This window comes from Anabrus simplex, chromosome X, assembly GCF_040414725.1.
Source record: "Anabrus simplex isolate iqAnaSimp1 chromosome X, ASM4041472v1, whole genome shotgun sequence".
NCBI lineage: Eukaryota > Metazoa > Arthropoda > Insecta > Orthoptera > Tettigoniidae > Anabrus > Anabrus simplex.
Genome location: NC_090279.1, coordinates 118,080,510 through 118,099,838, shown reverse-complemented (window position 1 = coordinate 118,099,838; position 19,329 = coordinate 118,080,510). Strand labels below are relative to the sequence as shown.

The following is a 19,329-nucleotide window of genomic DNA, read 5'->3' as shown; positions in this document are numbered from 1 at the left end:
TACTCATATCTCATAAACAATGTAGCCCCACATCCACCCAGCTTTCACTCCCATGCAGTAAAGTTGATGTGAAAACAGACCGATGAAAAATAGTGTGGTCTGGGAATTATTTCTCACAGAATGCCGTTGATCAAACTCTGAGCTCACTGCAGTGGCTTTTCACAGGGAGGGCTACAACTCAGAATATACTTGAGGTGGCCACACCTATTCTGTAACAACTTGTATCCCGAACTCAGGACCACTCATCTGTTGAAGTACGTGACTACAGTAACCTACACCATGAACTATTAATATTGAACTTATAATATGGTAATAAGTTTAAGACTTAGCGGGGTAACCGCAAGGACTCTGTAGAATATAGGCCTAATTGTCACAAATCCACAATTCAGTACAAGTGTTTGCTACCACATTGAAGCACATTGCCTGTGATATATTTCCAGCTGAAAGTAGGAGTTTTTATACCAAGGTTTAGCTCGTCCCTTGGATACAATACTACAGCTGCAGAAGGGATTTCTGGAGATTATGATACTAGACACGTGTTACGTCCTCTGACACCTTCAGACAATAGGATGCCGTTATCTTATGGAATACTGTCGAAAGAGGCTACTAAAAGAGATGCCTGTCTTGAGAGAGCATGCGTTAGCGAACTGGGAGCTTTAGCTGAGTCTAGGCATGATGTATTCTAAGTTGTTGTGTATCTAACCCCCCTTGGCCAACTCTTGTAGGGAACTTTATTCTGATGTTGTGGAGTTCTAAAAGAGTAAAGCTACTCCAGGGGCAGCCTTGCCTTAAGTAAGAGCCGAGCAACCTGTGCCGTTGTTGTGTCTGCATTGGTGAACTAGGGGTATTTAGTTGAGTCTAGACATGTTGGGTGGTAAGCTGTTGTCTATCTAACCTCCTGGGCCAACTCTTGTAGGACACTTCATTCTGATATGGTAGGGTTCTATAAGAGTAAAGCTCATCCAGGGGCACCCTTGCCTTAGGTAGGAGCCGAGCAACCTGTGCTGTTGTTGTGTCTGCATTGGCGAAATCGCGGGCATCTGTATCTGAGTCTAGGCATGTTGTGTGTTAAGCTGTCGTCTATCTAACCTCCTTGGCTAACACTCGTAGGGGGCACTTCAACCCTAGGTGAGCAGAGTAAATGTCACTCCTCAGGATTCGAACGTGGAGTTGACATAAACTCAAAAACTAAAAGAGCTTAAGTGCATTTCAAATATCCTCACCCTGATTGAAATATGTGTACGATGAAGATGTACTGACTACAGTAAATGTGGAGACGTGTATATGTCAGCAGAAAAAAAAGAATGACTTTGCGTGCTAAGTTGTATTTTTCCTATCTGGCGTTGTAAAGGAATGCGACAGTGTGTTATGACTTGAGAGAACTTGGAGTCTTCAGCTACAGGTCAAAGCTTGTTCGCGGTGACGTCACTACAGCTTTTGCTACTATGATGACGTCACTCCACCCATATCCCCGTGTTTTATGTGGTGAGATGGAGGGGTAGAATTGCGTCAATGGTATATTGCCAGTCGCAAGGGTGACTAAAAGGGAGGGCTAACTCAGGAGGGCGCTCTGCTAGGACACAGGGGTAAATAGGCATACACAGAGCCTTATAGAGGCAATTCCCTAAACCCTTCTTCTTCTTCTTCTCCTTCTTCATCTTCTTTATCTGTTTACCCTCCAGGGTCGGTTTTTCCATTGGACTTACCGAGGGATTATACCTCTACCGCCTCAAGTGCAGTGTCCTGGAGATACAGACTCTGGGGGTCGGGGAATACAACTGAGGAGGATGACCAGTACATCACCCCGCCTCACCCACGCGTTAACATCTCGAGACCTAATTGCTGACGTGATTATGGTCAAATGTGCTAGGTTAACCCATGCGTTTGACGCCAGGCTTAACTTTACGAGGGCGTTACAGTCTCAAGTTTGAGATTCGACTTTGATCCTGAGATTTGTGGGAGCTGATGGCTACACATAGGACTAGGGATATGGAGTAATACAAATGTTTTACTCATAGGGGACGTAATATTGGGAAGCATGTTGGAAATTCTAGAAACGGTGAACCTAGGATGCACATATCAGCAAAAAAAATAATTGCTCGTGCAAGTTGACTAGTTTGGATGTGTTTGCTGACCCATGGAATACAAAGTTCATTTTTTCTACATGTTCACAACTTAGGTACAATCACGCAGGAAGACCTAACCTATTTTTATACTGAATACCCAATATAATAGGTAAAAATAATGTAGTGCCGGAATTTAGCTCTGCAGGATTTCGCGTATTATCAGAATTCCCGAATACAGAATAAAATCCCTACCTACACTTCACGTTCGATGCTCCTGCAGGTCTAACGTCGCGTTGGCCACGCATTAAACTCCTAGGACTTGACATGGTACTAGGGAGATGGTGTAGGTCATAATACACAATGTGCTTTATTCATTGAGGCTTAACGCTGAAAAGCGACCTTAGGTCTTGGGGAGTGGAAGGACCGCGCAAGGTATCAGACAAAGAAGGACAAGAGCTACGAAAGGCGTGGAAATTAAAGACTCCTTAGCCCTCGTAAACGTAATAGCGTGGGGGTTGGAAAAGAACAAGAGTTAACCGAGGAAGGTCGGATAGGATAGATGAAAGTAAGTGGCCTGACACAAGTAAGTAGAAGCACGCGTATACAAGGGCTCTTATGGCACTAACTCGGTGGAGGCTGTGCTAGGGCTTTTTTTCAAGTATTACCCCAATTCGAGGTTCTATCCTCCTAACCGGATGCCCTTCCTAACTTGCGACTCTCTGTGGAGTGATGTAACATAGGTAGGAGGGTGATGGAATACTGCTCTAAGAAACAACTAAAAAGGGGTGTTATGAGCTCTTAGCTTCCGAGCGTGGTATTAGCGGCTAGAGGACCTCAATCTGAGTCTGGCATTAATTATAGTTGTTTAACTTTCATTGAATAGGGAATCGAGGGTTGCTATTACTTTGAAAGGATGAACTATTCCGTAGACAAACTGAGCTGCCAAAAAAAACCTAACACAGAATAACATAATTTTTAATTAAAAATATATTAACTTTAAAACTAAAATTAAAAAGTGTAGAATATCAATTTCTCTCACAGTAAAGAAATCTCCAAAAATTCACATCATAGATAATTGACAGGTCGTAACAATCCTAGAAGTAAATATTCAACCGTAAACATTGAGAAATATAGTTCAATATAAAATGTGTGGCAGGTGAGGGCTCTACATTGCAAATAGATTCAATGTTTAAATCATCCTTTTAGCGTGCAATGTATTCTTTCTTTCTTTGTTGGCAACCTGACTACAGCGCCACTCAGCTGACGAAGTAAGTTTCTAGAACATTGTAATAGGGTTGCCATGTCTGCAGCACTTCGTAACTTAATCAATTTCCTTTCAGGTAATTCTCATGGTGGCCACTTTCATTAACATGATCCCATGTAAAGCGGCTCTAAGGAGGACTATCTGTTAATTTGTGGTGTTATTGTGTGTTCCAGACTCGGTGCGACTGTGTGCGGCACTCTATGGGTTACTGGCGGAACATGTGGAGAGGAGGGAGTTGCAGCCGAAAGATGATACTAGAGTGGTGGAAGAATTGGGGAGAAGCCCTAATGAGACAGAGAACAGCGCTAGTTCATGGGAAGATGTGCTGAAAAGGAGATGGTGATAGAACAGATGGAAGAGGCGTTTGAGAAGAAAGCAAAGGATGTGGAGAAAGCGCGTAAAGAGAGAGAAGAGGAGTTGGAGAGAGTATATAAGAATAGAGAGGAGGGAAAGGAAAGTGCATGTAAGGACGGAGAGAAGGTTGTTGAGAAGAAAGAGCTGGCGTGCGAGATGAGAGAGAAACTTCCTCTCCAGAGAGAGAGGATTGGCGGAAAAGAGAAGAAGGTGCACAGTGGCGGGAACTGGTCTTCCAGTACGAACCAGGTCACGAAATCCTTCAGAAAATTCTATATTGGTCCGCTGATCAGGGATATATCAATGTGGTGAATTTCCTTCTTGCAAGAAATCCCTGTGTGGACTGGAAGCGTACCGATTTGAACCATGCTGCAGAAGGGGACAGCTGCATGTTGTGGAGGCTCTGGTAGGAAAGGAGAAAATCGAGGTCGAGAGGACTGTCCTTTGGAAGGAGTGCCATTGGTGTGAACATTGGTACCCACAGACAAGGAGTGTCTGCACTGACCTTGTCAGCCATAGAGGGCCAAGTGGAGGTGGTGATGTACCTGGTGGAGGAGGGAGGTATTACTGGGGAGTTGCTGAGTACTACTCTTGTACAAGTTGCTCAGTGGGGTCACCTCGATATAGTGAGGTATCTCACCACACTAAACCACACTAGTCTCAGCGTTAAGACTATTGATGATTACCCTCCACTACATGTGGCTGCATGTGAAGGTCACCTTGAAGTAATGATGTACCTCAGCACACTAGACCACACTAGTCTCAATGTTAAGAAAAGTGTTGGTTACACACCATTACACTGGGCTGCACGTGGAGGTCGCTTTGAAGTAGTGAAGTACCTCACCACACTAGACCCCACTAGTCTCAATGCTAAGACTAATAGTTGCATAGCTCTGACCCTTGCCAAACGGAGGGGGGAAGGCACCATGAGGTGGTACGCTTCCTAGAGCAGTGCTCATTGAATAAGTAAGTTACTTGAACACACAAGAGTAATCTAGCGTGTCTCCCTCTATCTGTAGTACGATCCCTACCTGCGCCTTGGAGGTGAGAAGGAGCCCTTCCTCCTCTCACGAGATTCAGTGTTACAACAGTGAGGGATCCTGCCGGTAACAAAGAACTCTGTGTTGTGTAGTTGCCTGGAAGCGAATGGTATTCTGTGCTAAGGCTTGTACCAATGTAAATAAATTGTTTCAATGTAATAAAACTGTTAAATATGAGTTAGTGTTGGCCCCAGAACCATCTTCCTTGTGATTAAATTAGCAGCTCTCTGCCTCCTTTGTTACTAAGGGTTGCAGACCATATGACGCTCTCTAATTGGGAGTTGAGTAGAGCAATATACTTGCACAGTATCGTCGAATTAAGTGGTTGAAGCCGGTCTACAAGCTGAGAACAGTGTGGATAGTCAGCACCATAGAACATCCAGGTATGTGACCTCGAGGAACGTTTCCGTTAAAGACACTGGCATCCAAGTATATAGCTTGATCTCACTTAGGTGTTTAACATTTCAAAGGTTAGCGATGCAAGATGGCGGATGACAGCTGTCAAAAAAGCACGTGGATTTGTTTACCGATTCAAATCTTGCGCTAGTAAGGTTAAGTTGGCAGCACTGAGGTTTAGGCCCGTTAAGATGGCAGCACTGAGGTTAGCGATGCGTTGTTGTCGAAGACAGCTATCAAATAGCACGTGGCTGTCAAAAAAGCACGTGGCTTTGTTTACAAACAAGAGCACGTGGCTTTGTTTACTAACAATAGCACGTGGTGATGACGTCATAGTCACGTGACCGGAGTCAATGATCTCAGGGTCAATGACCTCGGTGCTGACTCAGCAAAAATAATGCTGACGAGGTGGATTTTGACGCCCACAGCTCCCCTACTTCTACTGACTGATAAAATACAATATAAACATAGACTATCAAGCTGGAAACGTGTTGAAATCTTGTTCTAACGCCAGCTTGGAAGATTTCCAGAAGTTTACTATCATTCTAAATGATGATAAACTTTTATAAAATTAATTAATTAATTATCACATTACTAATTCATCTTACATTTGACAATGCCTTAATTGTTATCTCGATCATCATTGATGTAAAGTGCATTACAATAGTTTAATAACCACCATTTAAATGTTTATTACTGACAATTAGTGTCACCAATTATTGCATTATAATAAACTAGCAAATGTACCCGTGCTTCGCTACGATATTCTACATTGTACACGGATATCGACGTAAAGACTGTGCGTGCAGCAAATGAGATTGTTTTAAAATTGCATGTCTCTTAGCCTTATCCGAGAAATAGCATGGGGAGGTCCACATACGTTGTTTCCAATGTAAAGTGAGGGTTGCGGAGTTGTGATGATAACGGCAGGCTCACTTGCCTACTGCCATTCACAATCGAGTTGGCAAGTTTACATTATAATTGCAGGCCCCAATGCCTACTGCGCGGTCACAATCGATTTGGGGAGTTTTAGTTACAATGGCAGACCCATTTCCTACTTTCAGACAGGTTACAGTTGAGGAGTTTTTATTATAATACCAGGCAACTTCCCTACCACCAGTCAAAATTGAGTTGTGCAGTTATCATTATAGTGAATTAGTGAGTTTCCATGAAAATAGCAGGCCACTATGCCTAATGCTGGTCAAGTTTTAGATTGGAACATTTGTTTATAATGGCGGGCACCCTGGCCTAGAGAAAAACACAATATAATAGGGGACTTTCGAACAAAACTGCATGATCCCTTGCCTTCTGCAAGACAAATCGAAAAGTGAATTATTCATTAAAGTGGTAGGGCCTCCTTACTAATGCCAGTTACACAGGAGTTGGAGAAGGACCCAGCAGTCAAAGCGGTGTAGGGAGTACTGATTACAATAGCAGACACATCCTTTCTCGATCGCTACAAATCAATGAATATATACAGATGGACATACGAAAGTATATGAATGTTTACAATATTGCAGACCTTCATTTACAGATTAACTGCTGCTAAACGGTACGTCATATCGACAAAGGATTGTACCGTAAGGCGCAGTATTTAGCGATCTAAATGGATGGTCCTATGATATTTTCTCGCATCTAATCTATTCATGGGTCAGATTGAATCAGAAATGTTGAATGGGTTGAAATTTGTGTAAGATTATCTTACATTGCATTACTTTTCGGATAATTATGTGACATAGCATTTGGCTCACATATGGGTACTGGGTGGGCCAAGGTTCGTATAGAGTTTGATCATACTATCTTTCCTGTAAGTGATTGAAATGATGCACATGAGAAGAAAAGGTTTAGAAATTAATTTCCATTAAGGCAGGTAGATTTCCATTAAGTTTGGTTGTGTGTATTTTGAGGGAGTGTAAAATCACGGTTTCGGTTTCGCATAAACCCCCAATTAGTTCAGGGATTTAGAAACAATATTTGCCCTAAAACCTCCCCAAAGGATAGGTGGATTCTAAATATGAAGTTTGGTGGAAATATCTCCAGTAGTTTTCAAGTTAGAGAAAGACAAACAGACCAAACAAACAAACAAAGAAACAAACAAACAAACAAACTAACTAACTAACAGACACCAAGGAAACCTACCCTTGGACAGATGGATGCTATATATAAAATTTGGTTCAAATATCTTGTTAGTTTTCAAGTTTGTAAGAAGTACGCTTTACACGCACCCGCTCTTGCGGTAAGTCCGCTGGGATTTGTACCGAAAAACAGTCCGTTAATGATATCTCCCTTACTAAATCCTGTTATCGAAATGATGCACATGAGAAAAAAAGGTTTAGAAATTAATTTTCATTAAGGCAGGTTGATTTCCATTAAGTTCGGTTGTGTATACTTTGAGGGAGTGCAAAATCACGGTTTCGGTTTCGTAAAAATCCCCACTTAGTTCAGGGATTTAGAAACGATATTTGCGCTGAAACCTACCCAAGGAGAGGTGGATTCTAAATATGAAGTTTGGAGGAAATATATATTTAGTAGTTTTCAAGTTATAGAAGGACAGACAAACAGACAAAGAAACTAACAGACAAACAAACAGACAAACAGACACCAAAGCTAAAAATGATGCAGATGGTCACTATTAGACCTGAAACGGATAACTATACGGAAATTTCGCCAAACTAATCAATGTACAGACACACAGTCGTTACGATTTTTTTTTTCGCTAAAACCTACCCAAGGACAGGTGGATTCTAAATATGAAGTTTGGTGGAAATATATCCAGTAGTTTTCAAGTTATAGAAGGACAGACAAACAGACAAACAAACAGACACCAAAGCTAAAAATGATGCAGATGGTCATTATTACACCTGAAACGGATAACTGTACGGAAATTTCGCCAAATTAATCAATGTACAGACACACGGTCGTTACGATTTTATTTATATAGTTGACGGATAAACATGAGCACGTTGAAAAGTGCAGACTTCCACTTCGAGATTCATAACTCCTAAACGGTTTATGATATTAAGAAACGGTTTGCGCCATCAGACGCCTCATTTATCGCTCTACATGTTTGTTTCTAAACCATATCCTCGTATCTCCCATATTAAGGGGGTATATAGAGTTTAAGTTTTGAAAAGGGTGAAATTTGGGTGCATTTTTAAAATTTTACATTACTTTTGCTTACTTATGTATAAGCTAGAATAATAAAATTTGGTACACATATGTCCCGTAATCGTGCCAATGTGCGCACACAACGTGATGATCCTATCATTCCTACAAGTGTGTCAAACAATGAAATATACTTGTAAAAATCACCTAATATACCAACAATCCAGATATACGGCCAAATTTAACGTATAAGGGAGAGAGATACGACAAAATGTCACAGGACCAAAGTTGTAGATCACTCCGAATTGAAGCGACATTGTGCAATCCGTTTTGTGATACGACTTACCGTTTAGCCAAAAAATAGCTCAAAAGGAATGTCCGCACAGTCATTAAAATTGCCTCAATATTTCGATATCTTTGGGGATAAAAGGTGAAAAATTTGAACATCTTGGAATTTTCCCGTCGGTTAGGGACCAAAAGCTATAATTTCACCAATTTTTCAATTGTCTACCTCGTCTCGCAGGTTGTGCCGCCATCTTGTTTTGGGGGGATGGGGGATAAAAATGAGGATATTCCCGAAAATTTTTAAGCCCACGAAACCTATAGGTTATCGTTTTGGATATACTATACGACTGTGTTCTTACACTGAGCCCAAAATTTGAGCCCCCCCAGCGTGCCCCCTTGAGGGAATTTTGAGAATTTCCGATTTTTCTAGGGATCCTGGGGTCATCAGTTTCCCTCGTACCAAGTTTCAAATTTCTGAGATTTCTGGAAGTGCCTCATTAATTCACGTCTTTTTTCATTTTTAAATATTTATATATACATCGCTCCAGCCCGACTTGCTTTTATATATATAGATGACGGATAAGCATGAGCACGTTGAAAAGTGCAGACTTCCACTTCGAGATTCATATCTCCTAAAGGGTTTATGATATTAAGAAACAGTTTGCGCCATCAGACGCCTCATTTATCGCTCTACATGCTTGTTTCTAAACCATTTCCTCGTATATCCCATATTAAGGGGGTAAATTGAGATCAAACTGTGAATAGGGTGAAATTTGGGTGCATTTTTAACATTTTACATTACTTTTTGCCTACTTATGTATAAGCTAGAATCATGAAATTTGGTACACATATGTCCCTTAATCGTGCCAATGTGCTCACACAACGTGATGATCCTATCATTCTTATAAGTGTGTCAAACAATGAAATATACTTGTAAAAATCACCAAATTTACGAACAATCCAGAAATACGGCCAAATTTAACGTATAAGGGAGAGAGATACGACAAAATGTCACAGGACCAAAGTTGTAGATCACTCCGAATTGAAGCGACATTGTGCAATCCGTTTTGTGATACGACTTACCGTTTAGCCAAGAAATAGCTCAAAAGGAATGTCTGCACAGTCATTAAAATTGCCTCAATATTTCGATATCTTTGGGGGTAAAAGGAGAAAAATTTGAACATCTTGGAATTTTCCCGTCGGTTAGGGACCAAAAGCTATAATTTCACCAAATTTCAATTGTCTACCTCGTCTCGCAGGTTGTGCCGCCATCTTGTTTTGGGGGGATGGGGGATAAAAATGAGGAAATTCCCGAAAATTTTTAAGCCCACGAAACCTATAGGTTATCGTTTTGGATATACTATACGACTGCGTTCTAACAATGAGCCCAAAATTTGAGCCCCCCCCCAGCGTGCCCCCTTGAGGGAATTTTGAGAATTTCCGATTTTTCTAGGGATCCTGGGGTCATCAGTTTCCCTCGTACCAAGTTTCAAATTTCTGAGATTTCTGGAAGTACCTCATTAATTCACGTCTTTTTTTCATTTTTAAATATTTATATATACATCGCCCCAGCCCGACTTGCTTTTATATATATAGATAGATGACGGATAAGCATGAGCACGTTGAAAAGTGCAGACTTCCACTTCGAGATTCATATCTCCTAAACGGTTTATGATATTAAGAAACGGTTTGCGCCATCAGACGCCTCATTTATCGCTCTACATGCTTGTTTCTAAACCATTTCCTCGTATATCCCATATTAAGGGGGTAAATTGAGATCAAACTGTGAATAGGGTGAAATTTGGGTGCATTTTTAACATTTTACATTACTTTTTGCCTACTTATGTATAAGCTAGAATCATGAAATTTAGTACACATATGTCCCTTAATCGTGCCAATGTGCGCACACAACGTGATGATCCTATCATTCTTATAAGTGTGTCAAACAATGAAATATACTTGTAAAAATCACCAAATTTACGAACAATCCAGAAATACGGCCAAATTTAACGTATAAGGGAGAGAGATACGACAAAATGTCACAGGACCAAAGTTGTAGATCACTCCGAATTGAAGAGACATTGTGCCATCCGTTTTATGATACGACTTACCGTTTAGCCAAAAAATAGCTCAAAAGGAATGTCTGCACAGTCATTAAAATTGCCTCAATATTTCGATATCTTTGGGACTAAAAGGTGAAAAAATTTGAACATCTTGGAATTTTCCCGTCGGTTAGGGACCAAAAGCTATAATTTCACCAAATTTCAATTGTCTACCTCGTCTCGCAGGTTCTGCCGCCATCTTGTTTTGGGGGGATGGGGGATAAAAATGAGGAAATTCCCGAAAATTTTTAAGCCCACGAAACCTATAGGTTATCGTTTTGGATATACTATACGACTGTGTTCTTACACTGAGCCCAAAATTTGAGCCCCCCAGCGTGCCCCCTTGAGGGAATTTTGAGAATTTCCGATTTTTCTAGGGATCCTGGGGTCATCAGTTTCCCTCGCACCAAATTTCAAATTTCTGAGATTTCTGGAAGTGCCTCATTAATTCACGTCTTTTTTATTTTTAAATATTTATATATACATCGCTCCAGCCCGACTTGCTTTTATATATATAGATTATAATTTTACATCATGGGTTATTAACTTTATATTTTCTTGGAACATTCCAATATAGCGGTTCCATTATTGTATCGTGGTTGCAAAGTTGATCACTGAATTTGAAATAATTCTGACGGCTTGGGTTGGAATATTTCGGACTGAGTGACGTGGTTGAGAAATGGCGGCAATACTGATTGTCCCGTGTTTCACTCTATTAACTGTCGGCCACACATCTAATAAATTTTCTTCCTCCACTATTTACGCTTTATAAATCGGAGTGTTATTCCCACAAAATTATCTGTAACTTCTGATTGATAGCCTATAGTGACTAATAAAACTGAGCGCTAACACTGAAATACTTAGAATGGCGAATTTTCATTGGCTGAGGTATTTTGATGATTGTCTGTCTGGACGATTTCACTTCATTTTTAGGGGTTTCAGAAAGGTATTTCCAACTTCTCTCTTCGTTGCTCCGTGGTTCCTTGTCTCGCAACCAGCGGAAAATTCCCACACGTCTGTCTGGGTTGTCCTACTTTCTACGCTATCTAGAAAGTAGAAAGTGAGCTGTTTTACGCCGAGATAATTGTTTTATTGCCCAAAACAGAACGTGATTTTAAGAAACTTGAGTGACTTAAGGATATTTTTTGGCGGTCTTTGTCAAAATACTGCTGTAAGAGCACTGAATTTCGCTCATGTACAACCAGTGCCAATTGAACTAGTGTATTGTGTATTTTCCGACTGATGATAAGTGAACCTGTTTATCTTTTGCTCCTGAGAGTTCATCTGGTGGCGCTGTACGCTACTCGTGTAGCTGTGTTTGCGCATTGCTTGGTGTAGATATACTTCAGTACACCAAGAATGGTAAATACAGTTTCTACAGCTGTTTGTGAAAGTTATGAAGTGTTTATTTTAGATGTCATTCTCATTAATATTTAAAATTAGGCTACATTTCCTTATGAAGAACTTTCAAATGTTACCCTCAACCATTAATCCGAACTTTCAAATGTTACCCTCAACCATTAATCCGAATAATATGATGCGGTAATTGGAAAAAATAAATGTCCCTTATATTATAATAAATAATTGACATTAAACAACAAATACTTACAAAAATACGATCATAATGAGATTGTAATCTATGGTAGGTCACCTTCAGGAAGGACTTCCGCTGTAAATATCCATTTATGTCCACGGTTTTCATTGTAATTTACGCTTAACCAGAGCAGCTAAGTAAGTACCTCCCATGTTCCGAATTCATGACCTTTTCGAATGCCACTGTTTGACAATTAACCATATATCCCCTCGGAACCTATTTCGAATCCCCGATGATCTGATAATGATATTGGCCTCACGCTGCAACATTCACTCTGTGTATTAATGCTCTGAAGGTAGCATTGAAGTATAATTCTAGGTGATTCGCCGATGATTGAAGTTTAAGAATAATATCGCCTTGTCCACAAAGTGAGATAATGTTCAATTTACAATATTTTATACAAAAAGTCATGAAATATGTGTACCGGTGGGTACACCTGCCCCGCTCATTTAAATCATGCGCATTGTAGAACGACATCTTAAATTGAAGATGGCAACAATTAGTGCAATAAATTTGGACTTCTCCCTATAGATGTCTCTATTAAAAAAGAACTACTAAAATTCTGAAGATATTTGTTTTTCCTAGGTTTCCTAAACTGAGTTGATTATGTTTTGTGTTGTTATGTTCAATGGTTTACTACACTTCTGTCTCAGACCGCCGACTTCCAATATTGACCAATAGGAAATTTATATATTTATTTCAACCAGTAGGGATTTTCATGTACCTATGAAAATTACCCAAAAAGAATTGGGGGGTGTCGGGATTTACCCCAGTGTTTTCGGGAACCTTCTTCTTGAGTGTATAAGCTACCCATTTATCGTGCCGCTTTGTTTTGCTAATCGCTCTGGTCTAGTGGGTGTGTGTGTACAAAGGAGGCGGGCCTCGCCCATTGTCGAGTCGTCGAGCATCTACAGGTAATGACAGTCGATCCGTATTAAGTGAAAGCTTACTGGAGGGGAAGGTTTCCGAATTGAACGATGTAACATAAATTGTTAAGTTCTACTTCTACAGGTAATTTCTAACAGCTGTATATAACTTAAACTTCATTAGGGAATAGAGAATGAGTTACTCTCTCGACTTCCCTCTCATGTTGATTTTGAGGTGACTAGAATTATGTAACCTTTTCAATCTTTAAATTCTGTGACGTAAAGATTTTCTCCAGCTAGTCACTTCAGTAGTCAGCCTCTGTATCGTCGGGCCACGAGCCCAACTAGTGTTTTCAAGGAGTTCGATTGTTCGCTTAAACTTCACTTTGATTTTGGGATCATAACGTTAACCTGATGTGTAACTCAAGTAACTGTACAGGCTGGGATGTGAAGTATGTATTGAATGCCAGACAAAGTTAGTAGGTAAACGAGCATGCACTGACGTAAGGTATGGATCGATGGCCAGAAAATATTACTTATTAACTATTAAGCGTGAATGTGGCATTTTGCTATATCATTCAAATAACATATTTCATTTCAGATGAATGTTCGAAGGTTATGGGAAGCAGTGACTTGATAGTGCCCATTTGATGATTATTTCATTAATGCTGCAAGACCTAACATTCCAGTGGTCGCGTGAATCACAATGGTGATCCAGCCGTTTAGTTCTTTTCGCTACTGTTTGTTGGTATCACTGTTGACCTTGAGCATCTGTGTACCTTCCTCACACCTCGACCCCTCTCTGACACGCAGCAGTCTGCTAACCCTTGACTGATGGCCGTTGCGTTATAAAACAATTTATTCTTGTGGATCACAACTGTGATCAGTGCGACCACTAGCGTGACTTCTTTTGACTTTGTTCGTTTCTTATTACGGTGTCTAATCTCAGTTCCTGTGCTTTTATAAGCACCGTGTCATGAGTTTATTGGTATATAGGAGCAAATTGGATGACTGTGAGAAAATAAATCTATGAACCAGACATTGAGGAAGGTAATGGAGGGAGTAAGTGAGACAAATCACAATGCCAGTAATTTTTCAGGTGTCTCTTATAAATTCACACATAATAATATTAGACTGTACAGAAAATAGAGTTCTTTTCACAATGCACAATCGTATTCATTGAATAAGTAGCACAAAACAGCCTCATATCACAAAGAAAGTATGGATCGCAATTGTGATCCGCGCGACTACTGACGTTACTTTCCTTCGCGCGACCACAGGAGAGTTAATTCCAAGTATTAATAATAAATATGATAATAATAAACATATGTATCGTGTTAGCTGAAGATGGAGTTGTTTACCTTTAAAAATTATATTCGTACTTCCTTTGGACATAAATGTCTTATGGCCGGAGATCATCAGAAATAAGTCGACAAATGCGTAACTCTAGCAACTGTACAGGCTGCGATGTGAAGTATTGGTGGCTGGGCGGGAAATGCTTCCAGGAAACAGTACAGGCTGTAACGTGAAGTACGGATGGATTGCAAGACAATGTTACCTAGCAAACTTGCAGGCTGTGATGTGGGGTATGGATTGATGGCATAAAGTGTTACCTACTAACCGTGCAGACTGTGATGTGAGGTATGGATGGAGGGCCGCAAAATGTCACCTGGCAAACAATAAGGATGTGATTTTAACTATGGGTTGATGGCCAGACATAGTTATCAGTAACTGCGCAGGCTGTGATGTGAAGTATGTTCGGATGGCCAGATGATTTTATCCAGTAACAATTCTGGCTGTGATGTAAGGTATAGATGCATGGCCAGGAAGTATTACCTACAAAATCGAAGGTTGTGATGTGAAGTATGCGTTGATGTCCCGAGAATGTAACGTGGTAACCGTGGAAGCTATGGTATGAAGGATGGACGAATGGCCAGAAATTGTTACCTACAAGACAATTTTACCTGGGAACAGCGCAGACTGTAATGTAAAGTGTGGATGGATGGCCATCCAATGTTACATGGCAAGCTTGCAGGCTGTGATGCAAGGTATGGATGGATGGCCAGACAATATGCAGTAGTAACTGTGCAGGCTGTGTTGTGAAGTATGAATGCATGACCAGACTATGTTACCCAGAAACTGTACAGGCTGTGTTGTGAAGTATGAATGAATGGACAGACAATGTTACCTAGAAATTGTTCAGGCTGTGTTGTGAAGTATGAATGAATGGACAGACAATGTTACCCAGAAATAGTTCACCACAGGGGGTGCGATCCAACTAGGCCGTTAATTCTGCCATTTGACTATTGCTATGCCAATGAATGGGCAGACAATGTTACAGAGAAACTGTGCAGGCTGTGTTGTGAAGTATGAATGAATGGATAGACAATGTTACCCAGAAATTGTACGGGCTTTGTTGTGAAGTATGAATGCATGGACAGACAATGTTACCTAGAAATTATACAGGCTGTGTTGTGAAGTATGAATGCATGGCCAGACAATGTTACAAAGAAACAGTGCAGGCTGTGATGTGGAGTATGGTGGATGACCGGACAATGTTTCCAAACAACCGTGCACGCTGTGGTATTACGATGAATGGATGGCCAGAAAATGTTAAGTAGCAAATATTAAGGCCGTGATGTGAAGTATAGGGGATGGCCAGACAATAATACCTAGCCACCATGCTGGATGTGATGTGAAGTATGGGTGGTTGGCCAGAAAAGGTTACCAAGAATCTCTACAGGCAGTGATGTGAAGTATGGATGGATGGCCAGACAATGTTGTCTACTAACGGTACAGGCTGTGATGTTAGTTATGGAAGTATGGCCAGAAAATATTACCTACCAAACGTGAAGACTGTGATGTGGAGTATCGATGGATGGCCAGAAAATATTACCTACCAAACTCGAGGGCTATAATGTGAATTATGGTCAGGAAATGTTACATAATAACAGTACAGCCTGTGAGGTAAACTACGGATAGACGGCCAGAAAATGTTACCTAGTGTAATACAGGCTGTGTTATGAAGTATGGATGGATGGCTGGACAACGTTGCCTAACAAACGTGCGGGCTGAGAATTGATGAGCAGAAGATGTTACCTACCAAGCATTAAATCTGTGATATGAAGTGTGGGTTGATCGCCCGTAACTGTGCAGGTTCTGATCTGAAGTATGGGTGGATGGCCGGACAAGGTTACCTGGCAACCGTGCAGGCTCTGGTGTAAGGTATCCATGGATGGCCAGAATATATTAAATACTAAACATGAAAGCTGTGATGTGAAGTATTGTTTGATGGCCACAAAATGTTATCAAGAAACTGCATGGGCTGTGATGTGGAATATGGGTGGATGGCCAGAGAATGTTGCCTAGTAACTGTGTAGGCCGTCATGTGGAGTATGGATGGATGGCCAGACAATGTCACCTAGCAACCATGCAGGATTTGATGTGAAGTATGGATGCATGGCCAGATAATGTTACCAAGTAATTGTACTGCCTGTGATGTGGAATATGTGTTGATGGCCAGAAAATTTTACCAAGAAACTGTATTGGCTGTGGTATGGAGTATGCATGGATGGCCTGAAAATGTTACCTGGCAAAAGTGCAGTCTGTGATATAAGGTATGGATGGATGGTCACAAAATGTTACCTAGCCACCGTACAGGCTGTGATGTGAAGTATGGTTTGATGGCAGGAATATGCTACCAAGGAAATGTACAAGCTCTGATATGAAGTTTGAATGGATGGCCACACATTGTTACCTCGCAATCGCGCAGGCTCTGATATAAGATGTGGATGGACGGCCAGACAATATTACCTAGAAACTGTGCGGACTCATAAATGTGAAGTATGTTTGAATGGCCAGAAAGTTTTACAGAGGAACTGTACAAGCTCTGATACGGAGTATGGTGGATGGTCAGTCAATGTTACCTACTAAGTGTACAGGCTTTGATACGAAGTATGAATTGATGGCCGGAAAATGTTACCTAGTAAACGTGCAAGCTCTTATGTTCAGTATGAATAGATGGCCAGAAAATGTTACATAGTAAACATGAGGCTGTGACGAGAAGTACTTCTGGATGGCTATAAATAGTTATCTGGTTACTTTGAACGCTCTGTTGCAATATGCGGATGGAAGCCACAAAGTGCCATCTATTAATCTTTCAGGCTGTGATGTGAAGTATGAATGGATGACCAGAGAGTGTTACAAAGAAACTGTACCGCCTGTGATGTAGAGTATGGTGGATGACCAAAAATTCTCACCTAGCAAATGTGCCGGCAGTGACATGAAGTTCGGATGGATGGCCAGAAGATGTCACGTAGCAACCGTGCAGGTTGTGATGTGAAGTATGGGTGGATGCCAGCCAACTTTACATAGTAATTGTACAGGCTGTGATGTAAGATGTGGATGGACGGCCAGACATTGTTACCAAGAAACTGTACAGGCTGTGATGTGGAGATAAGATGGATCGTCAGACAATGTTTACATACAACCGTGCAGTCTGCGATGTAAGATTAGAATGGATGGTCGGAATATGTTACCTGTCCACAGTGCAGATGTCAATGTCAATACTGGTAAGTATGGGTTTTAAGGACCACTCTACCGCCCACACGTCGCACAATACACGGACACCTTACACACCACACCTCAATACGGTAGCATAACAGCCTTCCTCTCAGGCCTACGAGCAAGTGTTCAACGCCTCACCGCTAGAACATTGATCTTAGTCTGTCATGAGACCGATGATGGACGGCCGTGACTGAGAGACGTACAGAGCGAAACTTTGATTTTCCTACAGAGAAACGTGACACCAGTTTTAAACAATTTACAGGCGGAAAGCTCAAGACATGTGTACTTCATTACAAACTGAGCTGTTATTAGTTCTGAGGAGATGTGTTGCTTGCAGAGGAATCTCGCAGAAAGTACCGTTTGCTATTTAGCGAAAAAGCAACTTTGAAAGTATTTAGGACCTGTCTGCTGTGTATACATTCTCTGTTACTGCGACGCACAAGGTTGGATTCATAAAAATTAATTGTTTCCCTTTAAATAGAAATATGTAACAATTCATCACAGCGACACAAAGACCCCAGATGTCAGAGATTATCTTGTGAAAAACGAAAATGAATTCTAAAGATCGAGACCGCAGCCCTGAGGAGCTGCTCTGTTATCCGGCTCACCAGACCGCCACCAATAGTCGCACAGTAGATCCATGCAATTTTTCTCTCTTCAGAATATCGCAGTTGTTTCTGGGGTCGCTGTTTGCTCTTGGCTGGAAGTTGATCCTGTTGCTCCACAAAGCAAGATCATCTGCTTGTCTTCAACTAGGAGCTGGATCTAGACCTGCAATATTATAGACGATCCCGCTAGAAAACAGCTGTGTTCCACTGAGAGTAATAAAATCCTCGGTTTCCATGAGACTAATGGTTCAGGGCGTAGCGCTAATATCACCCCCTGTGTCATGTAATGTGTCGTCTTTGCTGGGAATGCTGAAAACTGCACACTCGGACAAAATCGGACATTCCAGAAACTGAAAAGGCACGACGTGACTGTAAATACATTAGAAACTGCTTCCGAAAACAATGATGTGCTTCAGATAGAAGTCACTGCCTTCGGACACGTTAAGCAGATGTTAAAGTGAAATATCCGTCAGAACCGAGTTTTGTGGCTGGTTAAACCTCTGTCCGGAATGTGTCTCTGATCACAGTTCCCCGCAAAACCACCGTAAAGCTCTACTTCGGCATCTGCTCAAGATGAACCATTTCCAGAAGAGCTAAGTAACATTCAGGTTCACTAATTCTTCAGTGACAATCCGACAGAAAGTCAGTGCTGAAGTAGAAGACGTTGGTTTTACTTTTGTTACAATAACGACACACAACAATCCTCCATCTGTGCTAAGCGTGGAAACTCTGCTTCATGGGGTGGTGGTGGTAGTGGTGGTGGTGGAGGAGGAGGAGGTTGTGGTGTTGGACGTGGTGGTGGTCGTGGTGGAGGTAGTTATAATTTAACCACCCTCTATTAACACTAAACAGAAGTTAAACTGATAATGTAGAGAAATGAAGGTATCAGCGAAAGAAAGACACGGGCCACGAAGCCTTGAAAATGAAAGATACCGCTGGCTCCGATACCTAATACCTAAGGGGTCAGAAAATAACTAGTGTTGGCCAAGGAAGGTGGGTATGACAGATGAAAGTGAGGAGAGCTCCTAAAGTAAGTTGAAGCAGTGCTAGAACTCAGCTAAGTGTACAATGGTCGTCAACCAG

The 19,329-nt window shown here is 41.2% G+C and overlaps 1 protein-coding gene across 1 annotated transcript in view; it reads left to right on the top strand.

The window, feature by feature from the left end:
- The window catches only part of LOC137503334 (gastrula zinc finger protein XlCGF57.1-like), a 33,293-nt gene extending 29,620 nt beyond the window's left edge, over positions 1-3,673 (top strand). The window contains exon 3 of the mRNA XM_068230890.1: positions 3,504-3,673. Within this exon, the coding sequence (XP_068086991.1) occupies positions 3,504-3,673 (170 nt within the window). The remainder of the gene's footprint in view (positions 1-3,503) is intronic.
- The last annotated feature ends 15,656 nt before the right edge of the window (positions 3,674-19,329 follow it).